Source organism: Lampris incognitus, chromosome 19, assembly GCF_029633865.1.
Source record: "Lampris incognitus isolate fLamInc1 chromosome 19, fLamInc1.hap2, whole genome shotgun sequence".
Taxonomy (NCBI): Eukaryota; Metazoa; Chordata; class Actinopteri; order Lampriformes; family Lampridae; genus Lampris; species Lampris incognitus.
The window spans coordinates 24,848,166-24,874,047 of NC_079229.1; the positions used below are offsets into that span (position 1 = coordinate 24,848,166).

General features: G+C 44.0%; 2 protein-coding genes across 5 annotated transcripts; one reads left to right on the top strand and one right to left on the bottom strand.

Annotated features, from left to right (window-relative positions):
* Positions 1-615: 615 nt before the first annotated feature.
* rbis (ribosomal biogenesis factor) lies at positions 616-4,216 on the bottom strand. Of its 4 annotated transcripts, XM_056299728.1 has the most exons (5): positions 4,121-4,187; positions 3,861-3,969; positions 1,619-1,732; positions 1,401-1,517; positions 616-1,306 (listed from the first exon to the last, which is right to left on the bottom strand). In XM_056299728.1, the coding sequence occupies exons 3-5, from the start codon at positions 1,724-1,726 to the stop codon at positions 1,238-1,240; spliced, it is 294 nt and encodes a 97-aa protein (XP_056155703.1). In that variant the 5' UTR covers positions 1,727-1,732; positions 3,861-3,969; positions 4,121-4,187; the 3' UTR covers positions 616-1,237. The 4 variants fall into 4 exon arrangements, with proteins under 4 accessions (XP_056155703.1, XP_056155700.1, XP_056155702.1 ...); XM_056299725.1 differs by lacking the exon at positions 3,861-3,969 and having other exon boundaries at positions 4,121-4,216; XM_056299727.1 differs by lacking the exons at positions 3,861-3,969; positions 4,121-4,187 and adding an exon at positions 2,849-2,983.
* Positions 4,217-7,717: 3,501 nt separating this feature from the next.
* On the top strand, positions 7,718-15,187 carry LOC130129547 (carbonic anhydrase 1-like). The gene is made up of 7 exons (XM_056299115.1): positions 7,718-7,846; positions 8,110-8,307; positions 11,153-11,271; positions 11,690-11,782; positions 11,942-12,004; positions 12,135-12,290; positions 13,513-15,187. The coding sequence occupies exons 1-7, from the start codon at positions 7,813-7,815 to the stop codon at positions 13,630-13,632; spliced, it is 783 nt and encodes a 260-aa protein (XP_056155090.1). The 5' UTR covers positions 7,718-7,812; the 3' UTR covers positions 13,633-15,187.
* Positions 15,188-25,882: the final 10,695 nt, after the last annotated feature.

Below are 25,882 nucleotides of genomic sequence, written 5' to 3' on the forward strand. Positions count from 1 at the left end.
CTCCTTGCTCTTCTCCTGTGTGTGTGGTGTGATGTGTCTCCCCTGTGTACATGCAGTCTGTCCTCCTCCCAGGTCTCCATGGTGACGGTGGTCACCACCTGGACACAGCTTGGCATCCCCCTCATCACATTCTTTATATATCTTGTAATTCCCATTATACGTGTGTTATCCTCTTTCAATGGTGTATTCTGTACATTGTGTAAACACAACATCCACTGCACGTCTGTCTGTCTTGGGAGAGAGACCCCTCCTCTGCTGCCCTCTCTGAGGTTTCTTCCTATTTTTTCTCCCTGTTAAAGCGTTTTTTTTAGGGAGTCGTTCCTTATCCGCTGCGAGGGTCTGAGGACAGGATGTTGTGTTGCTGTAAAGCCCACTGTGGCAAATTTGTAATATTGGGCTATACTACATATAAAATGGACTTGACACCTGTGGTGACAACGGCAAGAGATGTTTGAACACCTCAAATCAGACATCCATCTGAAATGAAATGAGCGTTGCTAGCTAGCACTGTTGCATAAGCATCTTCCCCGCTGGGGAGCACCATTAAAAAGTAATCTCTGACAGTAAACATTGCAAAAAGCAACTAAAAAAAGTACTCATGACAGAAAGTACCAATAGACCATGTATTTGCATGTAAATCTTCAGGAGTGCAGCTTTACATACAAAAGCACTTTAGCTTGAATTGCCGTGACACACACTGGAAAAGCCCCTTACGGTACCCAACATCAAATGCAGAGATAAGGATTAGAAATTGCATATGCAAAATAAAACGTCTCTCGTGGAGATTATCTTGGAAAATAACCTTCATGTTACCTTTGAATGCATATTTATCCATGCTTGCATGACAGATAACCATATTAACACATTATTCATTTAATAAAAAATTTGTCAATGCATAAGCTTTAAGCCAAATCTCAAAAACAAAAGGATATTATATGTCAATCAAAAAAATAAAAATCTGCCACCATGCTGACACAGTATCACAATTAGCAGTATGCCATGCTGTCCATCCACTAACCGTCTGCTGCTAATGCAATGCTAAATGCTTCCATGACACATGTCATTCATTCCCTTTCCATACAGTGAAGACGTCTAGTTTTTTTTAAAATGCGATCACATCTCCCCACAGCTGTACCGGATGCCATGTGACAGTTTGTTCACAGGTTCAAAGACGCGGGAACTTCACCTAGGAAGCAGCTCTGATCCTCCACATGTTCTGTGGCTTTGCCAGAGTCTCTCATAACTGTGAGAGGAGCTGGGCAGCACTGTCCACGTTTACAGACTCCCTCGGCGGCTCTTTGACAACCTATGGGGACGATGTGAGAGTTAGAAATGCGCACCGCTTGATCAGCATTTAAAACATTCAAGACGACGCCGCTCTAAAAAGGCATCCATCTTACCTTTGCTGGTGTCTTGGGTTTAGGTGCAATGCATTTCGAAACACTCTTGACGTCCCTCTGGACCTCTGTGAAGATTTGATTGAGATTCTCCACTTTCTCGTTTTTCACTGCGTTGATCTGAGAAGCCAAAACGTTAGTCTAGCACATAAGCAACAAGGAAGGCCTAAAATATATATATATTGATATATTTAAACAACAAAAAGACGTAACCAGCTGACGTGTTTGAGCGTTGTTTTGACAGGTTTGGCCTTGCTCTTGGGCTTTATTTTCTTGTTTGCCACTTGAAAGACGTTCTGTTTTTTTCCTTTCTGTTTATTCTTCGCCATGATTACCTAACATAGGGAGAAAACATCACTCATATGTAGGTTTGTGTCAAAGCCTTCTTCCACGTTCAAGACTTAGCCAATGTTTTGTTTCGTGTTTTCTCTGTGTTGGTTGCAACAGCATTACAAACTGGTCACATAAGCTTGCTGCACATGTGAAAAGTGGCATATTAAGAGTATTCAGTGACAACCTAGAATCAATCAACCGATGCATCACCCCATGAGACCAGGCTGACCAGAGAACACATTTTGAAAGAGGCACCGTTTAACACCACGGACTTGCCAAAGGGGAAAGGCTACAGGTCAGCTCAAAAAAATCTCAATTCACATTTGAAAGAAGGAAAAAAACAAAACATACTTGTGACCCCCATTTTTTCAATATCAAGCTAAACCATAAGACCACCCAGTAAAAACAAACCAGTGTTAGACAAAGGCTGTAGAAATATACCATAATGGCGTCAAGTGACACATAACATAAATCTGTTGTCAAAAAGGCATTTTACTGCTGCAGTGGCAAGTGCTCTGTAGTTTACCATCAGTTTAGGCATAAACAACAGAGGATGAAAGTGAAACAAGACATGCATTTCTGGAATATCAAGTCTCGCATGGTTTCCTGCAAATGCAACCTGGAGACCTTCTGTACAACCAACTGTACTGCGTCAGGGAAGACAACTGACGTCACACCTCCTTGCAGTGGGTCAAAACCAACACAATGCCCATGTAAAACTGCTTCACAATGAATTCCAGTGCCCTTGAGCAAATAAGCTAACCCAAGAATGGGTTGTTTGACCAGTTATAATGTACAAAAGGCAGTGTTGTAGATGAGGAAATCCCATAATTAGACCTGCGTTGTTCTAATCTTTTTCTTGATATTTCAAGTGCACTCCACTATCACAGAAACGAAACGCAAGAGCCGACAGAATCCCAGTACGTCCTCACGCGCTCCCATCCATTTAACACACTGACCACAACACCGGTGACTGCGGCTCCACTGAGAAACAGTTAAACCACAGCTGGTCACTCACGTTCGCAGTTACAAAACTGAAATAAATACCGGAAACAACCGTAAGTCTTGTGAGCGTGTGTATGTTTCGGAAGTCTAACTATGATCAGATCATTACCTACGTCAAATCCTTTGTGAGTGGGAAGGTTTAAAGGTCTCTTGAAAGTTTCACAAAACGTCCAAAGAGCGACCTGGAGTTGCAGAGACAGACAACCTCGTGTACGAGAGGATAATTACTAGTTCACCAACCTAGACAGACGTCCCGCCCTGTCGCTGCGATTTACGCCAACGACACCTTTGCGTTCACAATATTGTGAAGGACGGAGGGTTATGTTTAATTCTCTCTTTAACCCTTCCCTAGATTTTAACTCATACACTAAATCTAACCCAAACGCCCTCGGTAACACTGCGAGTAAAGGGCTTTTTACCTTTACCTACAAGCTACTGTACACTGTGGGCGGGGTCTATGATAAATTTGATTGGTTGAAATGCAGCAATAAGGCGTGGCTTGTATCTGCTATAGGTTGGTGAACTATAATAATCGGGCTGCGCTCCGTGACGTATTTTGTCTGCGACAATCCTGGTTCCTACCAAACCTGTCATAACCCCCACGCACATTTTCCACCAAAATAAACGCCTATCTGCGGGGGGTTTAAACCGTAAAACCCGCCAGAAATATGTGACTGACTCCTCACTGGCAGCAGACGAATACGTTTTTGTTTTATTGAACACATTTCAATAATTACAAAATATTATACAGAGAAATATATCAGTCAATTTAACACGTAGAGAACTGGTCAACTTTAACATCTTGTATTTATAAATAAGACATATATAGCAGAGTAGAGTAGAGTAGAGTAGAGTAGATTTTTTTCTGTTTTTTTTCCCGGAGTGTCGCATGGTGTTGTGTCAAAAAGTGACCGTCCGCCAAAACCCGACCGCCGTCCCCAGTGTATTCAAATATTCCGTTTTATTATTCATTTAAATACTAATTAACAAGGCATTGCCTTTGAGATGTAGTTAACGTTATTTTGAGGCAGAAACAACCTTTCAGCCACAAGGCGGCAATCGGCTTTTGGCGGACATCACCTCCTGGCACGACACCAGCCAAGGGGCGAAAAGTAGCGCGTCTACCCGAGCGTCCTGTCTCCATCACTGCCGCTCGGAGCCGGAGCCGAGAAATACCCGTGGCTACTGCAGAGCCATGCCCTGCCGGGGTGAACGCCGATCTTCATCTTTCCCACTAAAGACAAAAGCAAGATGTAAGTGGGTTTTTTTTTTTTTTGTTCAGTGGGAAAGAGGTTCAGTTTACTTGCTGTGCCAGAGCACTAAAAGGAAATCTACCACAAACACAAAACGACTTATACAGTTTCTAAAGCGGTGTATAGACTCACGTGTAGATAGTTATACAGGCAAATATTCATAGGAAGGGACTCCGAAAAAGCACAGATGTTTACTGGGACGCTTCCCCAAACCGCTTGTTGACAGAAGCGCTTGATATTCACTCAAACGTGTGCCGGAGGGGAGGCTCGTCATTTGTCGTGGTCCCGCGTTGTCTGCGGAGTTCCGTTCCAGTTTCCAGTTAAGAGCACGTTCCAGTTGGTAAAAGAGTATGTTATATTTGACGTCGTACGGACAGAACTCAAAAGCACTGGTGTTTATATTGTTATAATTGGTAGAAGTATAGTTGTGTCCTCCACAGAGTGTAACGGTCTGCAAACAGCAGGACAAAACAGCGAGATTTTGCGGGACAGTGCGGGACGGATTTATCAGTCCACCTTTCTAAACACAACACGGTGAAACAGGTTCGGGCTTGCTGTTTTTGCCCAAAGTCGGTGCACGAAAATATACAGTGTGTTTGAATAGCAGATTAAATAATAAATCGAAATATGCATGACCAATAGAAATAATTAGAGGGTCTAAAATGTTCTTTGTTTTTTTTTTGACTGAAGAACGCGTTTGACTACGACCAATCATACTGCTGTATGAGAGAGCGGAAAGGTCATTATTGGATCCTCTACTACTACTACTACTACTACTACTACTACTACTACTACTACTACTATTCCCGGCTGCTCCCGGTAGAGGGCGCCACAGCGGATCATCCGTTTCAATTTCTTCCTGCCGTCTGCATCTTCCTCTGTAACACCAGCCACCTGCATGTCCTCCCTCACCACATCCATAAACCTCCTCTTTGGCCTTCCTCTTCTCCTCTTCCCTGGCAGCTCCATATTCAGCATCCTTCTCCTAATATACCCAGCATCTCTTCTCCACACATGTCCAAACCGTCTCAATCTTGCCTCTCTTGCTTTGTCTCCAAACCGTCCATCCTGAGCGGTCCCTCTAATATACTCGTTCCTAATCCTGTCCTTCTTCGTTACTCCCAGTGAAAATCTTAGCATCTTCATCTTCAGCTCTGCCACCTCCAGCTCCGCCTCCTGTCTTTTCATCGGGGCCACTGTCTCCAAACCATATCACATAGCTGGTCTCACAACCATCTTGTAAACCTTCCCTTTAACTCTTGCTGGTACCCTTCTGTCGCAAATCACTCCTGACGCTCTTCTCCGCCCACTCCACCCTGCCTGCACTCTCTTCTTCGCCTCTCTTCTACACTCTCCGTTACTTTGAACAGTTGACCCCAAATATTTAAACTCATCCACCTTCGTCACCTCTACTCCTTGCATCCTCATCATTCCGCTGTCCTCCCTCTCGTTCACGCATGTGTATTCCGTGTTGCTCCCACTGACTTTCAGTCCTCTTCTCTCCAGTGCATACCTCCACCTGTCCAGGCTCTCCTCAACCTGCACCCTACTCTCGCTACAGATCACAGTGCCATCCGCGAACATCATAGTCCACGGAGACTCCTGCCTGATCTCGTCCGTCAACCTGTCCATCACCATTGCAGACAAGAAAGGGCTCAGAGTCGATCCTTGATGTGATCCCACCTCCACCTTGAACCCATCCGTCATTCCAACCACACACCTCACCAATACCTATTATCCATCCATCTATCCATCCATTATCCGAACCGCTTATTCTGCTCTCATGGTCGCGGAGATGTTGGAGTCTATCCCAGTAGTCACTGGGCGGCAGGCGGGGAGACACCAGGCCGCCAGACCGTCACAGGGCCATAGCTATTATCATTATTGGATAATTATAAAAAATATTTTTCTTATTTTGCTTCAGAATACGAGAAATGTGGAAAAGTGTTAAAATGCTGTACAGTACAAAGAAAAAGCGACACGCCTGGTCACTTTAGCAGGACCTTTATTTTCACGTCTCGCCTTTTTTCTTTAGTGTGAAATTCCAGCAACTGGATTCTCTAGGTGCTTGTAGTTTTACTGATGTACAGCAGGTGGCAGCAGCGCACCATTCTTACAGCAGCGGCTGTCACCGCGGCGCACTGCTCTCTCAACGGATAACCGCTAAATACTTTTGTCAGTTAGTGCAAAATAGTGCATAATTGTGGATAGTAGTATAAGCTGTGGGTGAACTGACAATTTATTTGGTTGACAATCTAATAATGCATGCTCGTCAGCAATAACTAAAATACAAATTGCACCAGGGAAGGTAGTTGCCTAACTTGGGTGAAGATGGCCATGGCCTACACATCTCCGGTGGATTCAGGTTATGGTTTGTTTTTCTTTTTTTTAAATGAGATATTGAGAGAATCAAATTTCAAGGTTTAAGCAACAAGTTTATTGTTTTGGTTTTTTTAATACTGGTGCACATACAGGACACTGCATCTATCTACGATTTGCACTCAATCTTCCGCAAAAGGCAACGCGCAGCTTGCTCGCGAGAGCACGAGACTTAATCTCGGGATCGTGGCTAGAGCCCCGCGTTGGGGGTTAAATTTTTTGGCGGCCGGGTGTAATCAGAGTACAACAACTAAAAGACCAACAAATAATACTCGTGCCAATGTGTCTCTAGCTTTGTACTTTGTGACTGTACAAATCAAAGTTTAGCTCAACTCAAGGCATGCAGCCAATCTGGGACGAAAGTCACGCAGCTTTTTGATGCAACTAAAGGCCTATATATTGTCACGTCTTCTGAGGCATTGTGTGATACTAGGCTTTGTTAGCCTATTATTGACCAAGATTTGTCGAGAATTTCACAACGGAATCGCATTTCCCATTTCAACACTTTATGTAACTCCCACAAATTCTGTAATCCTCGAGAATCCCCAGCCTCGATAAAAAATAAAAAACACACCTCAAAAAGAAGGTGACATGCAATCTGATTACTAGTTTGCGATAACTGATGAAAATTGACACCCAGACGCAGACCAACAATTCCATTCGATCTACTGCCTGATTCTGTCAATATTGCTAGAGCTGATGGGCTGATAATGGATGCGGTCTGGCTGTGTTGATGGAGCAATTATTCACCGACTCATTTGAGGAAGGCGCTAATGCGCACGCTGTCACACACGCACGCACGCACGCACGCACGTACACACGCATGAGAGAGAATCACAGCGAGATCCTCATCGATTCAGTGTTGCCTCACACGCGAGAGAGAGAGAGAGAGAGAGAGAGCCTCATCGATTCAGTGGTTGCCTCACAGACGAGAGAGAGAGAGAGAGAGAGAGAGAGAGAGAGAGAGAGAGAGAGAGAGAGAGAGAGAGAGAGAGAGAGAGAGAGAGAGAGAGATCCTCATCGATTCAGTGTAACGCGCACATGTACAGTAGCTCTCAGTTTATTATCGCATTTCAAGAGCACGGGGCTGCAACGCACGACAGAGGGAGAGAGGGTGTGTGAGAGAGAGAGAGAGAGAGAGAGAGAGAGAGAGAGAGAGAGAGAGAGAGAGAGAGAGAGAGAGAGAGAGAGAGAGAGAGAGAGACTCATCGATCCACAGTATTGCGCTAACGCTCCTCCCGGTCCCTGCTGCTCGAGTCATGTGTCCAGCAGCCGGGGAGACATAGCCTGCCATTCACAGCCAGCCTATATAAGCCCTGCCAGTTGTCAAGTGGAGGACACTGGCTGATTGCCGATTTGCACTCGGGGCCGTCGCAGTTTAGGGGATTCCAGCTCTAGATACCCTTTTTACCTCACAGATTTAAAAATTAAAAAAAAAATAAAAAATGTCTACCGCGTGGGGATACGCAACGAACAACGGTGAGGCACTTTACACGTATATGCTGCGAGTGCTGTCCTGTTTATACCACACGTATCAGCTGAATGGGTGGAAGGACGGCTCGTCACCGCCTTGACCAATCACTAATCTGGATTTTTGCCGCTCTCTCGTTCGTTTTTTTCTTCTTCTTTCATTAGTAACCTCCATATTTTTTAAAATGTGCCAAAAATCCATGTCTCGAATACACAACACAATGCCGGTACGTGCTGTTTTAAAACGTTGCAGCGTCCTTGTGTCGTTTCAGGACCGGACAAATGGGTCGTCAACTTCCCCGTCGCCGACGGACCGCGCCAGTCCCCCATCGACATCGCACCTGCTCAGGCGTCGCACGACGCCGGGCTGAAGCCGCTCAGCCTCAAGTACGACCCGTCCACCTCCATGGACATCCTCAACAACGGACACTCGTTCCAAGTGACCTTCGCTGACGACAACGACAACTCAAGTTAGTGCAACGTTCATAATAAATAACGACGGTGCACGAGACGGGGGTGTAAATGCACGAGCCTCCACGTGCATATTCCGGGGCTCTGTTTTTCTAACGTTATTAGAGAACGTTTGTTTTGCAAAGGGGGGGGGCAATCGTGTTGGGAACAGGCTGCAGGCGTGAAGACAATTGAATTAGTAACGTAACCCCTGGGTAAACCTTTTCCCACACCAACCCTGTTGTGTTGTTTTTTTTATTCCCAGTGAGGTCAGGAGAGCAAAAACCGAAGGTTGCTTTGCGCGTATGGAGCTGCAGCTAGTTAACCATTAATTTGGGAGTGCATGGGAATGTGCTCGGGGACCACACTGAACAAGCCTGGCTCATCTTCGATTTGCCTGTAATGTTTGACAATGAGCTGCAATAAGCGTGGAAGTGATATAGGATTTCGTTTGTATTGCCCGGCTGCAGCACACCCTATGCATTTAGACGAGGCAATAAAACCCCGGAGCCACAGAGTCAAGGTGACCGACTGCTGTAGTGCAAAAAGACAAACAAACCAATGGCGGCGCCCTGCTTCCCATTTACGATCTCATTTCATTGCTCAAATCAAATCAAGAGATTTGTGAAAGCTTTTGACCCTGATTTTTGGATAATTGGTAACGCTTTATGTTAAGTGCATGCAATAAGCGTTAGTTAATAGGTAGTATGGCCCTTATAAATCATTACAAAATGCTTATTAACATTATTATGTGTTAATAAGACTATAATAAGTGTTAGTTAATAGGTAATATGGCCCTTATAAAATGCTTATTAACATTATTATGTGTTAATAACACTAGTAAGTGTTAGTTGATAGGTAATAAGGCCCTTATAAGTCCTTATAAAACGCTTATTAACATTAATATGTGTTAAGACTATAATGAGTGTTAGGTAATAGGTAATAAGGCCCTTATAAGGCCCTTTTGCGTTTTATGAATTATCAAAAAAATGTAATAACATTTGATCATGAGGGTCTTTTGATGTTAAGTGCAAAGTTTTATGCAGATTGGATTTACAACCTAAAATGAGTGTGAAAAAGCATGTTTTGCGTCGTTTGCAAGCGCCACCTAGTGGCCGAAAACGTGTTGGTAATGCTATTATTAACACTTACATAGTCTCATTAACCCATAATAATGTTAATAAGCATTTTATGAGGGCTTCTAAGGGCCTGCATGCACTTAATGTTAAGTGTTACCCTAATTAGGTAGGTCAACTATTATTTGCCTTTGCTGGAGCAAATAATGAGTGAACGCTTGCGTCACATCATGAATAAATATATGGCTAACAAAGAATAAATAAGCAGCGTGACCTTTTGTGAGCTCTTTTTCCACCACATCCCTTTCCATGACACACGGGCTCTGAGCCTGCTAGTCATAGTCATGCATCCCACGTGGGAGTGAGAAGACCATCACAGCTCGTGTGCAGGCACTGTAGGTAATCGAGGCTACTTATGCAAAGTAATCAATCTAAAGTCAAGCACACATGTCTGTTTCATGACTAACCATCCACCCTCTTTTCATTTGAGGCAATATTAAAACGAATATCCTGTTAGGCGAGGATGGCGCCAAGTAAAGAGGGCCGAAAATGGAACAATACACAGGATTATCTGCCACTGCGCCTACGCTTTTTATAAATAGATCCTTTATGCACTGCAGAAAGGAGGTTTGATCTCAACAATACCTGGACACCATCTGAAAATGGAGCTGACGCTCAGTCTGATCACCGCTTACGCAACAGGAACTGAGTACGCTTCCATCAAATAGGAAGTCTGTCTGCCTGTGTGTGTGTGTGTGTGTGTGTGTGGGGGGGGGGGGGTCAGATATTGCCTATAGAAAACACCTTGGTAATGTGTACGCTTCATTTGAAATAAGTTACATCTGCAAAGAGTCTCCAAAAGCACATACAGCAAAACGACAATTACTAGCTGCTGTACAGGCGAACACACGGAAAATGGAAAAATAGAGTCCGCACACTAGGTAACGCGCGCATGGACATTTAATGGCATACCACCAAGTCCCATTTCAGGAGTTTAAGAAGAGCTTAAACGCTCGAAACGTCCCTTGGTGCTATGCCATTAGATATCCCATTAAATGTTGGCGGGAGCATTATCTAGATGAGCTATATCTCCCTGCCCCTGTTTGAGAAATAGTAGCTGATAATATTTCATTCGAGTTCGCTGAAGAAAACACGTCCTTATCAATAGGCCCACACCTTTTCCATTCAAAATCTGCAAAAGCTTTTTCTAGAGCACTTTCTGCATCTCAAAGTCTGCCCAAGATGTGTTCTCATGAAGTTGCACACTACTTATTAGGACTGGGAACCCTCCAGATTCGATATCGCCACAACATTTTAGTCCCAATTCGACACATATTTATGAATGAATACACTATTATTCAGATATCACTACATTATATTATAACTCGATATTATCATTTTAAGGCTCCAGCCCCTATTATCTACAGTAGATGTGAAACTGCAGTGATTCAAAGAAAACGTACGGTAAAATCATGTAGTTTTTAAGCCCCGTGTGTTACAAAAGCTTAAATCATGAGGCTCCTTCCCTGAGTAAACACTGAAGACGATTCAAATTCAAGCGTGATTCAAACAGAGATGCACAAACCATTGCACCAAACTTCTTCACATCTTTTCATCGTGCCTCAACACCACGACTCAGTATTAAAACTGTCATGACTTAAACATCGCAGTTTTGCACCGAATCGAGCCCCCCCACCCCTAATATTTACTAATCAAGGCCTTTTGGATGGCCAAGTGCGTCGTTCTCAGGGGAGGCTGAATGGCTCGGTGTTTTGTGTTTGGTCCACAGCTCTGAGAAATGGACCCATCTCGGGGATCTACAGACTCAAGCAGTTTCATTTCCACTGGGGAGCCTCTGACGACCGGGGCTCTGAGCACACCGTGGCCGGGATCAAGTACCCTGCTGAAGTAAGGACCCCCTGAAACCATCATACTGACCTCCTGTACACTTGTAGTGCACCATTTATACACAATACCATACAACTTTATTGTTATTCGGGTGAAAGTAACGCTTTTTTTTGTTTTTGTTTTTATTCTTTCATTTTCTATCAGTCTAGCACCTACAGTCATCCGGTTGATCAGATTTTTAAAAAAAGAATCTTATCTCAAATTCTGTGTCTCACTTCATCATCTGCAACAGAAAAAAAGCTTGCGGCTGTGAAACGTGTCAGTAGGTCTGAACCACAGTGCAAAAGGTCCGAAAGCTAAAAGACTCAGAGTTGACAGGCTTCCAAAGGCTCTGAAAAGAGGGCATATCTTTGAATAATCTGGTTTCAAATGGCTTTTGTCTTCTTTTTTTTTTCTCTCCCTCTCTCTCTTGTCCTAGCTCCATCTGGTGCATTGGAACACCAAGTACCCCAGCTTCGGTGAAGCTGCAAGCCAGCCTGATGGGCTCGCTGTTGTAGGAGTTTTCCTAAAGGTCAGCATTAACGGCTACGGCCAATTTATCACTGTTATGTTTTCAATTGTATATTGCATTACTTTTAATCGGCTTAGTGAAATGGCACACCGTTTATCATTACTCATATAAATGGATTTATAAATGGATAAATGGATGGTTTGTATGATTGTTTTTCAGATTGGTGCCGCGAATCCCAATCTTCAGACACTTCTTGATGCTTTTAAAGCCATCAAGACCAAAGTATGTTGACATCTGAATTACACCGTCATATATAAACCAGTGTGAATGACTTGTTTGCCTAATCCGGTCAATCCTACGATCGACTGGCCTGCTGCTCTTTAGCATACTGTTGCTTCCCGTGTGTCGCCAGGGTAAGCAGACCTCCTTTGCCAACTTCGACCCGGCTACCCTGCTGCCAGGCTGCCTTGACTACTGGACATACGACGGCTCTCTGACCACCCCCCCTCTGCTGGAGAGCGTCACCTGGATTGTCTGCAAAGAGCCAATCAGCGTCAGCTGCGAGCAGGTATGGCTGGGTCACATGACCCCATTCAGCTGTAGTAGAGGGATTTGACTGTCACACATGGCTGTATGCCCATAGTCTAGAAAAGCCCCATCTCCAAATCCCCTTGCTTTATCACTGTCTAAATGAAGGACTTGATTGTTGAGATTAGCTGCATGGCTGGAGAAGGGGGGGGGGACCCTCTTAAGTGGACGAAATGCAATACAGCGGCAGAAAGCGAGGTACGTGCATTTTCCCCTCCGGAAAAAGAAAAGCCACTCATAAACAACGAGAACTGCTGTCTCAGCAAAAAAACAAAAAATCCCATAATTCAAATAACAGATGTCTCTTCACAGTATTACGTACATTCTGAATAAAACTCTCCTCTGTGGGAGCCGAGTCATGGCTGGTCAGTGGAGTTCAAACAGGAAATGACTTAAGGTTTATTCCGCACATAAAAAAAAAGGTGTCTGAACGGACAAAGTATACAAAAGTACACATAATGGAAAACTGCAACTCAAATAAGACCCGAGGCTGCGGGTAAAACGACTATCTGACTTTTGGTTGTCGTTCATTAATCTGCGTACCCAGTCAGCTGCACAGCATCTCTCCTCTCAAGGCGTCCTTGCAGCCGGAGTCTTAGGGCCATGTGAAAATCAACACTGCCCGGTCAAATGCTTATTTCATACCAGTAGATTGGTGTCTCAAGGGTAGACATGAAATGTGTGCATAACCTTTAGCCACGGTGCCATACAAGACTGGCACACCACATAATGACTGGTAGTAATAACTGGTAATACTTACATCCAAACATGTTATTTACGAAGTGTTTAATGCCCTCTAATTATCAACGCCTATAACCTCACCCATTTTTTTTGTGTGCCAGTGGTAAACTGCTGCACATTTTCCATTCAGTTGACGAAAAGTTGCATAAACAGTTTGCAGCAGACTCATTCAACCCCAGTTTTCCCACAAATTCCTTAAATAGGTCGTTTTATACTGCGTCATCACTAGCACCACTTTTTCCTCTGGCCGACTCCAGCATCAATGAAAAAAGAAAGAAAAAAGAAAAAGAAAGACTGCCACGCTTCATGCCTCAAACCAGAGCTCAGAACTGGTGTGGGTGAGGTATAGACTTTAGCCGTGCGTCAGCAGCGGGACGGGTGATGTGATTGGTGAGTGACAGTCACAGGAGGTCAGCAGGAATGACTAACTTAGCGCCGCCGTCTCTTGTCCCCTCTGACAGATGGCCGCATTCCGCTGCCTGCTCTTCTCCGCCGACGGTGAAGCCGAATGCTGCATGGTGGACAACTACCGCCCTCCTCAACCCCTCAAGGGTCGCAACGTCCGCGCTTCCTTCAAATAAGTGTCTCCCGTCCCCCACCCCACCGACCCTTTTTACACCCGCTGTCCACTCTCTCTTCTTCCCCTCCTCCAACCTGACCCCCCGTGACCTCTCCTCCCCAAGCTCAGCGAGACCCCCAAGAAATACCTCTCCGGCAGTGAGCCACAAAGCACATGTATCTCTCCGTCCACGCAGTTGTTGAGGAAAATGAAATCTCCGTGGCCCCGCAACTACAATGTCTTACGCTGGGAGGGAGCACTCGCAGCATCGAGTATCTCTGGCTCCCCTGCAGGGCAATAAGCCAGACAAGTACCCCTGTCATAATTAATTTCATAAGACGAAACACTCCCAACAGTGGCTCTGTGACATACTTATTTCTCATTTGGTGCCAATGTCGCAGAGACATCTAATGTGGGGTGTGTTTCCCTCCTTCACATCAACCAGCCAGCCAACACACACACACACAAAGCTGATGCTGACAAATGTAGAAAGGCAGCTAAAAGAGATGCTGCAGAGCCAGTAGGAAGCAGGGAGACATAAACTGCCCTGGGTAGCAGCAGCAGGCCCACGGAGAGGTTGAGACCATATAGCCATCTGTGAGGGAGGGCAAGGTGCAAGAGGGAGACATGCAAACCCAGAACATGCACAACAGAAGCACAGACCGCATACTCAGCCTGCCAGTCTGTTTGTAATCTCCGAATGACCGCCGGACCGTTCGCCTCGGGATCACAGCAGCTTAATGAAACTCTGCGGTCGGTCCCGTCGCACCCGATTGAATCAGAAAATCCCTTTCCTGGCTCACACACACGTGCACGCACACACATACACACACGCACACACACAGTGCTCGTTGCTGTGCTCCATCATGACCACGGCTTCTTCCTGTGTTTGACTGATACTCCCAACGATCTCCTGTATGTAATCCCATGTTGCATCATCAGAAATATTACGGATAGACTCTTTCGCTTGACAGCTTATGCAAACAGAAGTGTTTTTAAGATGCTCCTGCGTTACGCTTTGTAATCGAAAGCTCCTTTATTGACTTATTTACTTTGTTTTATCGTCCTGAAATTTTGACAGTAGGAGGGGACCGTCCATCCTCCTTCCTTATGAAATGAGAAGTGGTGTAATAACCCCTTCATTGTAATAACCCCCTTCATTGTGTGAAGTGCTAACGCTTAAAACGCACAGTCGTCTCCTAAGGCGATGCCATAGCAGCTAAAACACAGCCAAGGAAGGACAAAGTGACCTGCCAACTGTTAAGCTCCTGGTGTCACCCTGATGCCAAACCCTGCTTATATAGGAAGGATGATTAGAAATGATGATGGAAGGTCACCTTTGATTTTGGGACCAGAGAATCCTGTCCATTAGTGATCAGCAATTTTAAAAACAATGATGGAGGAAAAAAATAAATCATATGTACTTCCAGAAAGGATGACTGTACTTGACAATTAACTTGGGGGAGAAAAAAACCCCCAAAAAACAATGCCAATCATTGTCAGGGTCACCTTGGTAGTACCTCGTGCTGTTCTATTTTGAAATTGGATGTTTTATTAGTGAAATAAATATATTTTGCAACTAAACTATCTCTGCTGTATTTTTTTACTTTTTTGCATGTCAAAACGTTAATCGAATGAACTCTCTAAACGTTAAACAAAAGGGTATACGCACACTCATAGAACAGGCCAGACAACAAATATCTTGGGCACATTTCAGTTCTTATGGGGTTCTATCAGTCAGTTACGAGTTATTCCAGCAAATATGAATTGTATTTCGACTATCATGTTCATTTGTGCCGAATTTTTATTTTGTCAAAATGTTTCGTACAACACATGTAGTACAGCAACACATGTAGTATGGGATATCACACCCACGACACCCCCACTCACGCCTGCAAGGCAATGACCTGCTGCGATGTGTATCCAGGCCCAGACACACCACGCCATACCACCATACTACATGTTATGTACAGGAAGTCCCCGCATTACAAAGGAGTTACGTTTATGAGTCTGTAAGTCGAAATTATATGTACGTCAGAACAGTTAGGTAAGGTTCACATCTTGCATCAATTAGTGTTTGTCTTAGTATATAGTATATATTTGACCTAAAACATTATAAATATTATAATGCAGTAACAATAATAAATGGCCCTGTGGTGGATTGGCAGGCTGTCCAGGGTGTCTCCCCACCTGTGGACTTCTGGGATAGGCTCCAGCTTCCCGCGACCCGAATTCGGATCAGCAGCTTGGTTAATGGATGGATGGATGGATGAACGCTTTATCTCAGCATTTCCTTGCTCTGTTAATCTCGTCCCAGTGACTCCTTTATGAACAACCAACCCTCCATCACGTCAGATGACCAGGTCATACTTTGCAGTTGCACCTCTTGGTGGTTTACGCGATAGAGTGTTAAGATTGCAGACTTCAATCCGCAAAGCTCCCTCTCTGAAATGCTGAGCGTATTCCTACCTGACAGGAAGGCGAGACGCATTCGAATCAGAGGCGTTAAAGAACATTTTCACCACCTCGCCACCTCAAAGGAGAACACTTCCTGGTTTGTGAGTTGTAAGGGTTGTGTTTCTGGGCTCTGAATAGATCTGGCCTTGTTCCCAGTTCATCATCCCTGGCAATAAAACTGACATTATTGCCAGTGTACACTTAGTAGTCATCTCAGCGTATCATGTCTTCCAAATTGATGAAAGCTACGGATAACTAAAACATCTGTTTACATCACTGATGCTCAGTAAAATGTTTCACAAGAAGTACGGTAGTGCATTAGACCCATATTCCCACGCCTGATGTAAGAGGCATGTGTGTCAGGGGTCATTACTTTAAGACTATGCGGAAAGCACACATTCCCCTACAATCTGACTAAAGATCCCATCCAGTGATTTTGAAGCAGTTATATAATTTTTACTTATGCTAAGCATGTCATTTTTTAGTTTCAGAAGCATAGTTTGGTCATAACTGTTTTAGCGCTCCCTCTCTGAACACCGCCAATTCCCAGGAGGCCGAGGGGGCGTAGTCCTGAGTTCATGAAGGTGTGTCCCAATCGCCTAGTAGTGTCCTGCAAAGTGGCCTGCACAGGGTATTCAGCCATGTTAAGTAAAATTCCAAAGCTAGGGAACAAAAAATGCTAAGTAGGGAAGAACTGAACAACGGTTAGGGAAGAACTGAACAACAGTTCATCAGTTCACCAGAAGTTGACAAGCAAGATTACCCATAAGTCATTGCTCCTCACTGAAGCCAATAGTCAATTGCCAATCGTCTTCACATACAAAGTCGTTTGCCTTCAACAGGTTTTCTTATGTTTTTGGCACAATATAAAGAAGTATATCAGGCTAAAAGCAGCAAGAAGGAGTTTAGGCTCTGGCATTTTTGCTCGTTTTACCTTGGAAGTGTAAGGTTAAATGGTAAATGGACTGCATTTATATAGCACTTTTCTACAACCACTCAAAGCATTTTACAGTGTATGCCTCACATTCACCCATTCACACACACGTTCATACACTGATGGTGGAGGCTGCCATGCAAGGCGCCAACCTGCTCATCAGGAGCAGTTGGGGGTTCAGTGTCTTGCTCAAGGATACTTCGACACACCATCTGCAGGAGCCAGGGATTGAACTAGCGACCTTGCGATTACTAGACGACCCACTCTACCTCCTGAGCCACGCCGACAATGATGACAACAACAGGGTGCACGAGACCTGGCATTAATTCCATGCACCATTCATAACTATTGAGGACGACATAATTTAAATATTACAAAATAATAACGTCAGTAATCAACATGTAATATTACATTATAATCTGTTAATAAACTGCATTATATTAACCTCTAGGAATGACATCGTACATCTTGTAAATTAATCAAATATTAATTATAAGTTACATATAAGTTACATATAGTTCAATAGAATAATTTTTGTAAAGGTATTAGTTTTTGTTTCAATATATATTCAATATTTTATTTAATTGGTGTGAAATTTCCACAGTAGCAACAACAGGTATCCAAGGTGATGACGCACGGAGGAAGTGATGTCTGTATTGGTGAGGTTGCAGGATGTTGTGAATGGAGGAATTTTGTCGGGGGAAGTTCCATTTACCGACATTCCCTGAACAGGGAGCAGGGATTACTGTATATGTACACCCCGGCGCAGAACGCAGCTTTTTATAGATAGCTAGCTAGCTCGTTAACTTGAATGACGTTGCCAGGCAACTATTCAAAAACAGACCAACTGGCAGACTGATGACACTTCATTGACTGTCCACTCAAATCAGGGTATTCGATGATGTAATTCATTACCAGAAGCAGATTTGTTTCCCAAATCACTATGCTGACAAACAGGAGGACAGGGGATTTAGGGATATTTTCACGTCAGCGGCAGTTCTTATATTTTGGGTAAATTTACTTTAACAAATCTGTTAAAAACATAACCTGAGATTGGGAAAACGTGATTTTCATTGGACTGGATCTTTAAAAAAAAAAAGCCACAATGAAATGCTTAACAATGTGTCTCACATGGTTCAATTCAATATTTTACTGAATAAAAACTCACATGCACAATTACATGTTGTTCTGTTTGTCTTATAAACCTGTGCAAAAATGCAATACAAAGATTTTTTTAAAAAGTGTAGTATAATTTGCACTATTTCACTACACTGTTGCACTGACGCGATCTATTTTCAGTGAGCAGCATAGACTACACGAGTTTGGCCATGGAACCACAGCCCATAGATGTCTGTTGATGCTGGGCGTCAGTTGACCTCTGCAGCAGATTCAAGAGAACCGAAGCAAAGACCAACATTTACTGCACCACAGGCATTTGAACCATTTTGACCATAGGCTTTCTTAAGTATATTTTCATCCTGCCTGGAAGCCCGGCTTCTCTCTGTTATGACTAGCAGACCTCACAGAGAGGCAGGATTTGAACAATATCAGCAGGAGTTTCATTCATCGTGATGAATTACTAGACTACATACGTCTCTTCAGATCGCGATAATTAAACTTTTTCACTCATTTAAATGCAGACTTTTCCAACAAAGGGATGAAAGTAGACTAAAATTTTGGGAAATCAAAATGAATATTTTGTTGGGTATTTTTATCTTTTTTTCTTCTTTAAATATCTATCTGTAGCCGGTTAAACAGGTAAACATTTTCCAGAATTGTGGTCACATTCCATGCAAAAGTTTCACCACTGTTTTCCAGACTTATCAGACTCAAAATACCTACGATTGTACAAAATCCCCTTTCACCACCGTGATTTCATCAAAAGCGTTTAATATTAGTTGTAAATGGGGCCTATGCTGGCTGACTTCGTGCAAAAAGGGAGGGCAGAATTTACACACAAGTAAGATTTAGAACAGAGTGAGAATGGATTTGAATACTCTTAATCTTTTGCCATTAGACATCTGACAACTGTTCTTGCCCTGTGTCAGAAAGCACCAGCCGCCACTGATGCGCATGTGTGTGTGCGTGTGTGTGTGCTATTTTCCTTTTCCCTCCCTACCGCCATTTCAAAATGGCCACCCTCTTCCACTGACCGGTTACCTCACCATTGCTAGCTCTGTATGCGTCTTTTTTCTGCTTAGTTCTCCTGGTGTTGTGACAGCTGGTTAAGAGGAAGTGTCCTGCTGGGTGCCATGCAATGCAGCTGCGCCCACGCTTGTTTGTATGCGTTTTCTCCTTTATCGCATGCCTCTGTGACATGTTGAGAACATGCAACCCTGTGCTGGTCATCCAGTCTGCAGTCTGAACGTTAGTTTCCCTGAGGTCATGCACTTCAGTGACACAATAGATTACATTCATGCATGCATGCACTAGCCAGGGGCCCTACAAATACACAATACACCATAGAATTAGGTGTGTTATTCTTCATGATTGGATTTTGTTTGACTTAATGTAATATTTATCTTCACATAAGGACAAAGGCAAACAAATGAAGTCTAATGTGCATGGCGGCCATTTGACACACACCATTGTGTGCTTGCCTTTCTCCAAGTCTTTTCCCAGTGGTGCCATTAGTTACATAACCTAGCGGTGGGTGACATATATATCAATTAGACAGGAACAACACACACATCCATACTATCAGCCTTTGCAGTTGTTTGCCTAATTTCCAGAGAGCAAGAAAGCGGACGGGGCATCTTAATGCACGGCACTGCAGGACATAGTCAGTAGGCCTGACGTTGCACTTCTGTGTGATTAACAACGAGGGGTGAAATCCAACCCCTGGTCAAGGACAGGGACGTCCATTTCCCCGAGCACTGAGGCATAGCAAGCTCAGGCAGCAGTAGCAAGCGCTACTGTTACACAAGGAGTTGATGTTGTACCTGCTTTAATGTTGTTTCCCATGTGTTGTCAAACACGACTCTGCTATCTGTAAATTTGAAATCAATGATACTGACAAATGCTTTTTACGCAGCATATAGGCACATGGCAGCAGTGATGGGTGTTTGATCAATTTTTCAAGTTTTAGATTTCCGTGTGAGACAGTGTCTCAAAGCTTTGTGATGGACTAAGAGGAAAATATGAATGCCATGCGATTTATCATCATTGCAGCTTTTTTTCACCACAAAGCAGAATGACTGGTTGAATCTACAAAGCTTACTGTGCATTTACTGGAAATTTACTTTGCTTTATTTACATTTTACATCGGATATCTATTTCCAGACTAATCAGCTCATCCAGACAGAACACTATAAGGTGATTTACAGTGGTATCAGTGATATGTAAGACATCAAATTGACCATCTCCTTGAGTGTTATGTGTTGTTTTTACTGAGCTCCATTCGGTCCTGGTTATTCTGGACATTTGTCAGAGCGACAGAAAGGCAACACAGCACCACTGGCCGTGTATGTACAGACATGGACGACAAGCAAAAGACGACAACGGGCACTCAGATGGGCCGCCTCTTGACAATATAAGTCACTAAAAATATACCACGGCAGCTAAATGAAAATCTTTGACTGACAACCAATGTCATATGGAGTTCTTCCTTAATCATTACATATCCACCCCCCCTCCCCTCCCCTCTCCTCTTTTTCTCCCCAATTGCGCTTGACAAATTACCCCGCTCTTCCGAGCCATCCCGGTCGCTGCTCCACCCTCTCTGCCAATCCGGGGAGGGCTGCAGACTACCACCCGCCTCCTCCCATACATGTGGAGTCGTCAGCCGCTTCTTTTCACCTGACAGTGAGGAGTTTCACCAGGGGGATGTAGTGCGTGGGAGGATCACGCTATTCCCCCCAGTTCCCCCTCCCCCTCAAACAGGCACCCTAACCAACCAGAGGAGGCGCTAGTGCAGCAACCAGGACACATACCCACACCCGGCTTCCCACCCAGCGACACAGCCAATTGTGTCTGCAGGAATGCCTGACCAAGCTGCAGGTAACACGGAGATTGGAACCGGCGATCCCCGTGTTGGTAAGCAACGGAATAGACCGCTACGCTACCCGAACACCCTTACATATCCACTCTGAAGGAGTGAAATGATAACAATCATGACCTAAAGGCCATTACAGAATCTTTCTGAAATATAAAGATATCATCTTTAAAAAAGCATCCTCCGGGTGCTCCGGTTTCCTCCCACAGTCCAAAGACATGTAGGTCAGGTAAATCCGCCATACTAAATTGTCCCTAGGTGTGTGTGTGTGTCGGCCCTGTGATGGACTGGCAGCCTGTCCAGGGTGTCTCCCCGCCTGCTGCCCAATGACTGCTGGGATAGGCTCCAGCACCCCGTGACCTGAATTCGGATAAGCGGCTTGGATAATGGATGGATGGATCTTTAAAAAATGTTATTGACTTGCCAGGTAAGTTAACAACTAAGTTACTCATCCTTTATAAAGTATAGCACATTGAACGGTTTGACTATTGTGCGTTAATTTATTTCGTAAGAGCAGGGTTCATTGTTAGTGAATGGCGCCCATCTCCGAGGGCAAAATGCTAGAGAAATTCAAAACTGGAATCCAGACATTATTAGTTGAAAGACAGCAGCATGAAGCCCAGCACTTGGCGCTGATTGTTTTTAATAGGGGGACATGTAGATGCTGCGCATGATTGGGCCTATCTAAATATTATACTAACAGATTTCCTCTGTAATTTCCTGTCCTTGACCCTCATTGACACTTAATGTAAACTTCCAATCACAAGCTGTAAACTTGACTCGCAAGATGAGTTTGCTGTGGGGCTGGAGTATCTGTATGAGCTGCAGTGCACAGTAGCAATAAAGTATTTTATTACCGTCTTTTTTTTTTTTTTTTTTTGCACACACGTTTCAGCGCACATTGCCCTTGGACTGGCAGAAAGCTTTGTTCTATGGGCCTAACGCCTAATGCGCTTTTGCACGGTAACATGGTCCAACTATGCCATATGAAATAATCCGAAACAAACGTTGGTTTTTATGATCCTGTAAAATCTAGAAAATGCCATGTACAACGCTACATATCGAAGGTGCATGAATAAAACGTTGGGGTATTTTCATAAAGCACTTGGAAAAAGAAAAAGAATTTGGAAAACAAAACACTGGGCCAGTTATTGTGTAGTATGTGTACAAATGATCATATATGCAATGATGCCGATTCTTCACTATACTAGAGACTGAGGCTACTACCATGTCACATCCACTAAGCTGTCTGCCGGGGTGGAAGCCAAGACACATATAGACCTCAGCACATTTACCCCGAGCAGCAACATCAGTGTTTTCACATGTTAATCCATTGGAATGATGCTGCTGACAAGAAAACAGACTGTCCCCAAACAAGGAGAAAAAAAATGCAAATATTTGTATAGTGAAACTCGATTCATAAGCCTCGCGTTCAAATTTCTCACGAGAAATACGGAATAAACCTAGTTACTGGCGAACAGTCTCTTCCATCAGCTGTAAGATGAGGCGGAAGGAGCCTGAAACCTCCTTCCGTTGTGCCGCTCCTTTCACCTCAACGCCATTGTATTATTGCCCGGTTTTCTGTGATGTATACCAAAGACTAAAAACTGTGATTGACTGTTTGGGTCAGTGCTTCTGGTTTCCATTTTGCAGCACGGTGGTATGAGGACGATACGCTGAACCCGACAAGCCCACAGTGCAGACAATATGAGACCACTCGGTACAATACTCCAACACAGATCCACATAGCTGCAGTATTAATGAGATCATGGGATAATCCATGATAAGTGGAGGGTCATGCCACAGCTGAAGCAATGCTGTCGGACGACACTTTTTCAACGCAGGAGGATTATAATGGTTCGTTACAGACCATTGTAGCATGGGGATGATACGCCTTGCTCTTCATGCTCAGCATCCGCTTGAGTTTTTTTTTCTGGCTGGTTTACTTACACATGATGACTGCATATTCTGTAAGTGGGTTTGTGGTCAGTCGCATTATGTCTGTGGTTTAGGCCTTTCCTTCGCCGTCTGATCTGAGGTCCCTCTCTCTGACACTATCACTTGGCCAAATACCTCAGCTTCCTTAACCGATAAGAGGGAGGGGAGGGTTTTGGTGGAAATGGGGCGTGTCATTTTAGAGGGAACGGTGTTTCTGTCCCCCACACCACAGCAATAACCCTATCTAGGTCACCTACAAAGAGGTGCACCGCCTCCTCTCCTTGCCCACTGATAAGAATGGGGCTTTTAAATCTGTCCAGCTATCAGATTGGCAGGTTGTTTCTGTCAAAGGACACCATAACCGTACCAGTCCAAGCCGTTTCTTTTGTTCTATTCAATTTATTTTTCCCCCTTGTTTGTTTTTTGGGTCTGTGACTTCACACCCTGTCTTCATCTCGCTCTCACAGGATCAACATCTTAGGGCGTGAGGATGCTTTACATTTATACTCTCAACTCCGTTCCTATCCTCCCAGCCTGTCCACTTCGTAGCCTTGCACCATGACTTACTCGTTTCTTCTCTTTTATCCAAGCTATCTACTAATTCATCTCTCCCACGCTCCCATCCTCATCCCTAGTTTCCCCAGACTACAGTCCGCCAATACCGGTCCAAATTTCTGTTCCACTCCCCTGCACCTCCGGCGGTACGCTGGCTAGCGTTACCGAGGGGGGGTTAAGTTTCCTGTGGAGCAGTGGGAGGTCAGCTCTCTCACATTTCCATCTGTTGGCAGGCGCTTGCCCTTCACCTCCATACATTCACATTCCCCACACAGTACAAAGGGACAAGGGGAGAAATGTGGCACTGCATGCAAACAAAATGTCCCTTTTTTTAATCTTCTCTACTGTATTGGTGGTATTTAAAACAAGCACTTATCCATGATAACCAACTGAGGACCGCTTTTGTAGTTGCTCAGTTTTAAGTTACACGCGGGTCGGACTCTCCTGGGGAAAGTGATGTGACACGTAGCATTTTACATCTTCACCAAAGCAGCCAAACGCAGAAGAGCAAGACAGATAGAAGTATGTTTGAAGAAGATGCAGAGTTATTGTGGCTAACATGCAGATTGACAGACCAAGGTCACTAAAGACACTTACCATTCAATGTCAATAACTTAAATTGTTTTGGGTTTTTTTTGGGGGGGGGGGTTTGGAGTTGCGGGGAAGATGCTGACACCACAGTATAGCGATTCTTTCATTTCAGGATCTGGAGTGGTCAAACACCAACGCAGTTACCAGCACCACTACAATTGTCTAGAAAGGCACCAAAATACTGGTATCCCCCTGGGCTTCATATCCTTGGATTGTGGATAAGACCCCTTTTCACACCATCAAGTTGATTCCAGCTTTTTCCCGTAAAGCCTCCTTTCACACTCATCCAATGAGTCCAAGTATTTTAGCTACATCAGCCCCCGTCTTATACTATCATCACCTCCATGTTTCTCCCCCTTTTTCTCCCCAATTGTATCCAGCCAATTACCCCCTCTTCCAAGCTGTCCCGGTCACTGCTCCACCCCCTCTGCTGGTCCAGGAGGGCTGCAGACTACCACATGTCTCCTCCAATACATGTGGAGTCGCCAGCCGCTTCTTTTCACCTGACAGTGAAGAGTTTCGCCTGGGGGATGTAGCGCATGGGAGGATCACGCTAGTCCCCCCAGTTCCCCCTCCCCCCCGAACAGGCACCCCGACCAACCAGAGGAGGCGCTAGTGCAGCGACCAGGACACATCCAGCTTCCCATCCGCAGACACGGCTAATTGTGTCTGTAGGGACGCCCGACCATGCCAGAGGTAACACGAGGATTCAAACCGTCGATCCCCATGTTGGTAGGCAATGGTTGGTAGACCACCACACCACCTGGATGCCCCTCACCTCCATATTTTTGCCTGTTTGCTTACTTGAGCTTTAAAAAATGGTAGAACTGGAGAACTAGATGATCCCAGTGTTGCCATTTCTTGCATATTGTTTGTACTTGCATGACATACAGTTGCTTTTTGAGATTTGCTTTACATCAGCTGCAGTACACTTTAGCCACAGTGCAGTTGAATGGGGGGGGGGTACTATATCTGACAGGCCAAATACAAAGCCACCTTCTTTACATATGATGAGCAGAAACATGAATATGAATTTCCATTGGTTTTGCATTGTAGTTTTAACAGAACGCTGGGTAACACTTTAGTATGGGGAACGTAGTCACCATTAATTAGGTGCTTATTAGCATGCAAATTAGCAACATATTGGCTCTTAATTGGTCATTATTATGTACTCATTAATGCCTTATTCTGCATGGCCTTGTTATACAACCAGTAAGCCATTAACTATGAGTTTTCCCTCTATAACCTCAGAATTATTGCTTATTAGTAGTACCATCTCAATATGCTTTGCTTAGTATGGACTTTATAAGGTGGTAGTACCACAAGAAGAGTTATTCTCCCTTACTAACACTTAATGAATATGGTCTGTTCTTACATAACAAAACACAAAACTACAAGTGTTAATAGTGTTAAATTACTGTAAATTAAGTTTTTGTTACTTAGAATATGTTCCCCATACTAAAGTGACATCTTGATCATTACTAATTCACTAGTAATTAAGTTTTTTTATGTTCCCCATACTAAAGTGTTACCGAACGCTGTTTTTCTTGTCTGTACATTTTAGTTTTGTCTATTTAAGATCTGCTTATTCTTAGTTAAGAATCAAATCTTTTTTTACATGGTGACAAGGCTTCCCTTGATAGTGACAGAACATGAAATAAGGGTCATAGTTGACCCTTATTTTATGATAGTCATCAGTTTTTTGCTTGCACAACAGTAAATAGCTTTAACTGATTAAACCATGAATACTATCAGAAATCAGGGGCATGTGAGTGTTAGTCTGAGATTAAATACTAAAGATCT

What these genes read in the sequence shown, in the direction of transcription:
- LOC130129547 (XM_056299115.1), top strand. Translation starts at nt 7,813, where the DNA reads ATGTCTACCGCGTGGGGATACGCAACGAACAACG. An exon ending in GGGATACGCAACGAACAACG is followed by an intron (nt 7,847 to 8,109) that starts GTGAGGCACTTT and finishes GTGTCGTTTCAG; the next exon opens with GACCGGACAAATGGGTCGTC. An exon ending in TTGTAGGAGTTTTCCTAAAG is followed by an intron (nt 11,783 to 11,941) that starts GTCAGCATTAAC and finishes ATTGTTTTTCAG; the next exon opens with ATTGGTGCCGCGAATCCCAA.
- rbis (XM_056299725.1), bottom strand. Translation starts at nt 4,150, where the DNA reads ATGAATATTTGCCTGTATAACTATCTACAC. An exon ending in GCCTGTATAACTATCTACAC is followed by an intron (nt 1,733 to 4,120) that starts GTGAGTCTATAC and finishes TCCCTATGTTAG; the next exon opens with GTAATCATGGCGAAGAATAA. An exon ending in AACCCAAGACACCAGCAAAG is followed by an intron (nt 1,307 to 1,400) that starts GTAAGATGGATG and finishes TCGTCCCCATAG; the next exon opens with GTTGTCAAAGAGCCGCCGAG.